Genomic DNA, 7080 nt, shown 5'->3' on the forward strand with positions numbered 1-7080 from the left:
TAGCATTTACTCATGGCATGGGCAGCTTCCTTTGCCCCTCCTAACACACTTCCTGCCAAGAAGCAGATAATAATCTACAAAGTATTTTATGTGCTATACGCCCAGTAAACTCACTGAGTATCTAATCTACAAATTTCTTTGGCTGAGATAGGGTATCCAAAGGGAGCCAATGTAGCTGGAAAAGTAACTACATTATAAACTGAGCATCTTTCACATTATAAACTGAGCATCTTTCACATTATAAACTGAGCATCTTTCACATTATAAACTGAGCATCTTTCACATTATAAACTGAGCATCTGGTACATGGTAGCAATTTTAAGTTTCTCTGACCTTGCCTGAGCGTCAGCAGGAAGTCATACATGAAAAACCCTTCACCCTATTTCCTCTGCCTGGGCCCAGGAGGTCTGCCTCACCCCTATACCTCCTCAGATAGTTTCTCTTGTTCCCTCCCAATAAGATAGATATCCTTCCTAATACTGCCTTTCTGGTTTTTCAAGGTGTTCCTTTCTTGTACCTGTGCTTTACCTCTTCCAGGTGGAATTCCTTGGACAGCAGTGAAGGAGTCAGCAGTCAAGCCTCTTGGCAGACTAGACCAAAGGGTCACATTCTTTGCCTGGAACTATTTTTATACTTCCTTGGGGACTTGCAAGGAATGAGTGACAGAGTGAGAAGATCAAGGGAGAAGTCTTCAGGGACTGAGTGTGGAAAACTTGCCCCAAATCCTGGAAGAATATGACATTTGTTTCTTTTTTTTCTTTCTATTTCCATTTTCCTCTCATTTCCTCCCCTTCTACTCTTGCTCCCATTTCTTTTCTCCTTTGTAATACACCTTTCTCTACTTTCTACTTTCTCTTTCTCCCTCCTTCTACTCTCATCCTTCCCCACTGCTCTCGTTGCTAGTAATGGCTACCTTTTATTCAGTTCTTATTTGCTGAACACTGTGTTAAGTGTTTTGCATGCATCATCTCACAGCACTCTATGAGTTAATAGTAGTCCATTTTGCAGGTGGGGAAAGTGAAACACAGATTGAATCATTTATCTAAGCCCAACAGATGGTAATAGAAATTTGTCAAACCTCAGTAAGCTAACTCCTGAATCTGTCTTTTAACCCTTACATGGTCTTTTTCTCCATTTCCAACTCCCCCTTGTCCTTCCCTTTTCTTCTTTTCTTTTTATTCCTCCCCTTCTCTCCCTCCCTCTTTTTCTCAGACACTTACCATAGTTCAGTCACTGCACATGTGTGGCTGACCCTGAAGGTGCTGAACACTGTACATGTGCCCAGAAGAGAGGACAGACAATTCAAACTCTTATCTAATCAGCCATTTTCCTTTTGAGCACACGCTCCACAATTTTCCACATTTGGAGGCTGAAAGAGGGGGCGCTTCACCACCTAAGGAAATGGGGCAGATGTCTGATCACAAATGACAGGAAAGGCCTCAAGACCTGGATGGGTCTTTGATATAGACAGGAGCAGAGATAAGACGCTTTCCGCTCACTCAGGAACTCCCTCATTCCCAGGGACTCTGTATACTCTCAAGGTTGGGGACCTGGGGTCTGAGAGAAGACAGGGCCAGGAGGTTGGTCCCTGTCAAGGCAACAATCAACTCAAGAGCTGAGGAAACCTGGACTATGAAATGCACCACCCTGGCCCCATCTTTCCCCATAGGCATGAAGAATGTTCAGACAGAAACCAGGAGCACATTGGCAGCAAAGATATGAAGGTCAAAGTTTGAATTTGACAAACCTCTAAGGTCCTACCCAAATCTGAGGTTTTATGATTTTAAGAAAGGAATATTTATGCTCCATTCCCTCCGAGACCTTTGTCATCCTGTTGGTTAGGAATGGTTAGAGGCTTAAACTGTAAGAACATTCATTATTCACTAAGTAAGAATCCTGGAGGTAGGGAGCCTCAAGAGTTGCTTCAGAGGCCTCAGGGCACTGGTTGACATTTCTGAGATTCTCTGGACAGCTTTAGACATCTTGGTTCATACAACTCTGTCCACAGGCAGGAAGCGGTGGGGGTAAGCGAGGCTCACTCCTATTCACTGGGGGATGGGAGCACTGTGAGTAGTCTCCTTCCTGTTCACCAGGGGATGGGAGCACTGTGAGTGAGGTTCCCTTTTGTTCACGGGGGGATGGGAGCACTCTGAGTGAGGCTCTCTCCATTTACTGGGGGGGTAGAAAAACCTTTTCTGGAGCATTCCCTCTACTTTAGATTCTCCCCATACCTCACCTACCAGAACTAACTGCAGAGGAGATTGAGAAAGTGATACCTGGCTTTTTCACCCTGCCAATGGGAGGCAGGCAAGAAACAGGGAATTGGTTTTCTATTGGGTAGGAAACAACAGTGCCTGTCAGCCCCTCCTTCCTTCACTCAACTAAGATGTATTAAACACCTACTCTGGGCCAGGCTCTGGTGATACAGAAGAAAAGACAGTCTCCATTTTCAAACAGTCCCTACTGGGAGAACACGGACAGGCAGAGGATTACAACAGAAGGCGGCAAGCACTGGGAGACGAGTAAGTGTCCCGGGGGCCATCACAGGAGCTGAAGAGGCTCAGCTTGAGGGAGGAGGGAAGGCTGGAGGAGGCAATGACTGGGTTAAGTTTTGAAAGGTAAATGAGATTCAGCTAGGGGTGAGAGGACATGTAGGGGTACAGAAGGAGGGCATTTGGGAAGACTTGGCATGGCTGGACAAAAGGAACTCATGGGGACAGGCAGGAACAGGTTGGAAAAGCAGACAAGGGCCAGATGAGGGAGGATTTTGTAAGGGACATAAAGTTTTGGGACATTTATACTGGACATAAGGGTGGGCAGATCGGTGTGTGGGAACCTTATTTAAATGAGACACAGAAACTTAGCAGCCGGGCGAGCTGGGCTGTGTGGCTGGAATGGCTGTGTTGCACTGAGGCATGGGAGATTAACATTGCCTTACCAGCCAGGGGAAGTGAGCACTCATCTGTGATACCGTTAGCTGGTGTGACCAAAGCACACTTTTTGTTTGCCAACTCCCAACACAGCTGGTCCATGCTGGACAGTTCTGATTTTTGCAGAGTGCTTCCTGAGGGGCCAAATTTGCCAATCCCATCCTCACTCTTTCCTCCTCCACCTAGTTCTGCCCTCTGGAGCCATAAAAAAATTCCTTTTCCATCCAACAGCCATTTAAACATTTGGAACAGTTGTGGAATGATTTTCAGAATATCACACACCTCATATCATTTAATCCTCAGAATTCTCTGGTGCAGCTATTCCCATCCCCATTTGATAAATGAAGAAACAGACTCAGTGAGGTAAATGCCCAGAGTCACATTTGCAGACCACAGTCCTGTGTTCTTTTTAATACTCGTGTTTCTCCAGGTGCGGTCCCTCACTGCCTGCATCAGAATTACTTGGGCTGCTTGTTGTAAATCCAGATTCCTGGGGGCCATCCCAGATCTCCTGAAGTAGAATTACTGGGGCAAGAGCAGAATCCATATTGTAACACACACCACGATTTCTAGATCCGTTGAAGTGTGGCAGCCATGCTCTAATTTTGCTAATATGGCTACTTTGAATCTTCTCTTTCTTTTTATTTTTGCTGGGAAAGGAGAATGAGCTTTTCTTTCGTTGCTTTGACTTCTGAGTTGCATTTTCTTAAAGAACCCATTGGATGGACCAGTGGAATCCCACAACATGATAGACATTCCAGACCTTCACAGAACATCCTTCTCCTTTTCTCTCTTTCTCTCTCCCCCATTTGCAGAAGTTTTGGCATCTATTCCCTGGCTGTGCCAAGATGGGCGATTGGAGCTTCCTAGGAAATTTCCTGGAGGAAGTACACAAGCACTCGACCGTGGTAGGCAAGGTCTGGCTCACTGTCCTCTTCATATTCCGTATGCTCGTGCTGGGCACAGCTGCTGAGTCTTCCTGGGGAGATGAACAGGCTGATTTCCGGTGTGATACGATTCAGCCTGGCTGCCAGAACGTCTGCTACGACCAGGCTTTCCCCATCTCCCACATTCGCTACTGGGTGCTGCAGATCATCTTCGTCTCCACGCCCTCTCTGGTGTACATGGGCCACGCCATGCACACTGTGCGCATGCAGGAGAAGCGCAAGCTACGGGAGGCCGAGAGGGCCAAAGAAGTCCAGGGCTCTGGCTCTTACGAGTACCCGGTAGCAGAGAAGGCAGAACTGTCATGCTGGGAGGAAGGGAATGGAAGGATTGCCCTCCAGGGCACTCTGCTCAACACCTATGTGTGCAGCATCCTGATCCGCACCACCATGGAGGTGGGCTTCATTGTGGGCCAGTACTTCATCTACGGAATCTTCCTGACCACCCTGCACGTCTGCCGCAGGAGTCCCTGTCCCCACCCTGTCAACTGTTACGTATCCCGGCCCACAGAGAAGAATGTCTTCATTGTCTTTATGCTGGCTGTGGCTGCACTGTCCCTCCTCCTTAGCCTGGCTGAACTCTACCACCTGGGCTGGAAGAAGATCAGACAGCGATTTGTCAAACCGCGGCAGCACATGGCTAAGTGCCAGCTGTCTGGCCCCTCTGTGGGCGTAGTCCAGAGCTGCACACCACCCCCCGACTTTAATCAGTGCCTGGAGAATGGCCCTGGAGGAAAATTCTTCAATCCCTTCAACAATAATATGGCCTCCCAACAAAACACAGACAACCTGGCCACTGAGCAAGTACGAGGTCAGGAGCAGACGCCTGGGGAAGGTTTCATCCAGGTTTGTTACGGCCAGAAGCCTGAGGTGCCCAATGGAGTCTCACCAGGTCACCGCCTTCCCCATGGCTATCATAGCGACAAGCGACGTCTTAGTAAGGCCAGCAGCAAGGCAAGGTCAGATGACCTATCAGTGTGACCCTCCTTTATGGGAGGACCAGGACCAGGTGGGAACAAAGGAGGCTCAGAGAGGAAAGACGTGCCCCTTCTGAACTGATGCTTTCTCGCTGTCATCACTGCTTGGCTCCTTTGAGCCCCGGGTCTCAGTGACGTTGCTCATTAATTCTAGAAACTATAACCAGGGCTCTGGGATAGTAAGAGACGTGACTACCCACCCAGACTGCAGTTCCCTCTCCACCCTCTACCCAGTATACGAAGCCTTTCAGATTACTCATGAAACAGGGTAGAGGGAAAGAAGGGAAGCATGGCAAAAGCTGGCCTGGAAGGGATAGCCAGAGGGATAGAATGACTCCCTCTCTACATACCAGCAACATACCAAATGCGTTCTCTAAGTTCCTACCTCCTTGACCTGATCACCCTCCCTCCTCCAAGGAAGAGCTCAAAGTTCCCAGCCAATAGAGAGCATGAATCAAGGAACTTGCATTATATGTGCTCTTGAATCTGTTGTCTCCATGGACCATTCCTCGGAGTAGTGGTGAGATGGCCTTGGGTTGCCCTTGGCTTCCCCTCCCTCTACTCCGTCTTAAAAAGGGCTTCTTGGAACTTTACCAGCAGCCTCAACTTTACAAATGCCTTGGTATGTACCTCTGGCAAATGCGCCACCTTGGTGATGTTGCAACCTTTCCTTCTGCCACGGTGTACACCTAGCCTGTGAAGGTGTCAGCTCTGCTAGGGAGTCACTGTACACACAAACTCCACTGGAATTCCTGCCAACATCTGTCACCCTGCAGCTCCTTTACTGTTCAATCCAATGATAGAAACCACCCCTTCCCTTTCTCCCTTGGCTGTTCACCCAGCCATTCCCCGAAGGCCTTATCAACAGGAATATCCAAGAAGCTGTTGTCCTCTCTCGAACCCTGACCAGATCATCAGCCACTGAGGCCAGTGGAATTTCCCCAGGCCTTGTTAAAACAGAGAAAGCATTGTACTTCTCAGATTCCCCTTGTGGAAAAAAAAAAATTCTGCTGTGAAGATGAAAATAAAAATGGAGAGAAAACACTGGAAAACTATTTTCCCCTCCTATTTACTTCCTTTGCTGACTGCCAACTTAGTGCCAAGAGGAGGTGTGATGACAGCTACGGAGGCCCCCAGATCTCTCCCTCCTGGAGGCTTTAGCAGGGCCATGGAAATAGTAGGGGAATCTCCAGCTCTCTTGGCAGGGCCTTTATTTAAAGAGCACAGAGATTCTTATGTCTCCCTAGTGCCCCTAATGAGACTTCCAAGTGGGGGCTGTAGAAAAGCCTTGCCTTCCCCAGGGACTGGCCTGGTTTCTGTATTCACTGGATCCATAATGGGTTGCTGTTTTGGATGAAGGTAAAGGATGCTTGGAATTGGATACTGAGACTTACAGAGTGATTATTACATTATTAAAATGCACGTGTGTGTGTGTGTGTGTGTGTGTGTGTGCATGCTGATAGGATGGGTAAAGGCTAGGGGAGTCCTGAAATAAGGAAAGGAAACCACAGAGAAACTTGTGTCTTCCTGCTCTCCTCTCCGGCTGCCTGGCAGTTATTAACCTAAACAGATAGGCACAAGAGGTTGGGACAGAGGAGGGTAAAGGCTCAGAAGGAGGTTTAACCTCTGACTTACCTGCCCATCTCTGGGCCCTCTGCTGACACTTGGATGCTATTGTTGGGTGGAAAGAAAAATGAGAGTGGAGAAGTGGAGGAAAGTGACTAGGATGCCATTTAGGAAGGAATGTCTGATCATCCCAGGTCCCTGGAGGGGACACCTTTTAATCTATTGCCTAGCACTAATATTTTCTCTCCTTCTGTCTCTGAAATGTTTTATGAAATGAGTGTTCTTGAATTAGAAATTCTGCGGAATCAATCTTTGGTGGTGAGGGTTTTAGAAAGGAAAAATATAGTAAAATGTGTAATTTGTCTTAATAAAATCTGTCTCTACATCTATCTCTCTTTTGTTGTCCACTTCATGCTGTGACTACAAGAGAAGGATGGCAGACTTGGTGGGGAGGGGAGTGCTTGGACTATACCCATCAGTAAGCCAGTAATGCAAAGAGCTTTGAAGTCAGGCATGCAATGGTTAAAATTCCAGTTGCTAACTTACATCTGGACTCCAGCAAGGCAATCTCTGAGCCTTGGTTTCTTCATCTGTAAACTGGGCCCCATTAATATCTACCTCACGGGGCTGTTAACTGAGCTGTTAAGTACCTCACAGGGCTGT

General features: G+C 47.6%; 1 protein-coding gene across 1 annotated transcript; it reads left to right on the forward strand.

The window, feature by feature from the left end:
• The first annotated feature begins 3745 nt into the window (after positions 1–3745).
• Positions 3746–6806, forward strand: GJA5 (gap junction protein alpha 5). The gene has a single exon (XM_032151639.2). The coding sequence runs from the start codon at positions 3779–3781 to the stop codon at positions 4853–4855; it is 1077 nt and encodes a 358-aa protein (XP_032007530.1). The 5' UTR covers positions 3746–3778; the 3' UTR covers positions 4856–6806.
• Positions 6807–7080: the final 274 nt, after the last annotated feature.

Source organism: Hylobates moloch, unplaced genomic scaffold, assembly GCF_009828535.3.
Source record: "Hylobates moloch isolate HMO894 unplaced genomic scaffold, HMol_V3 SCAFFOLD_5, whole genome shotgun sequence".
In the NCBI taxonomy this organism is placed as follows: Eukaryota; Metazoa; Chordata; class Mammalia; order Primates; family Hylobatidae; genus Hylobates; species Hylobates moloch.

What these genes read in the sequence shown, in the direction of transcription:
- GJA5 (XM_032151639.2), top strand. Translation starts at nt 3,779, where the DNA reads ATGGGCGATTGGAGCTTCCTAGGAAATTTCCTGGAGGAAGTACACAAG.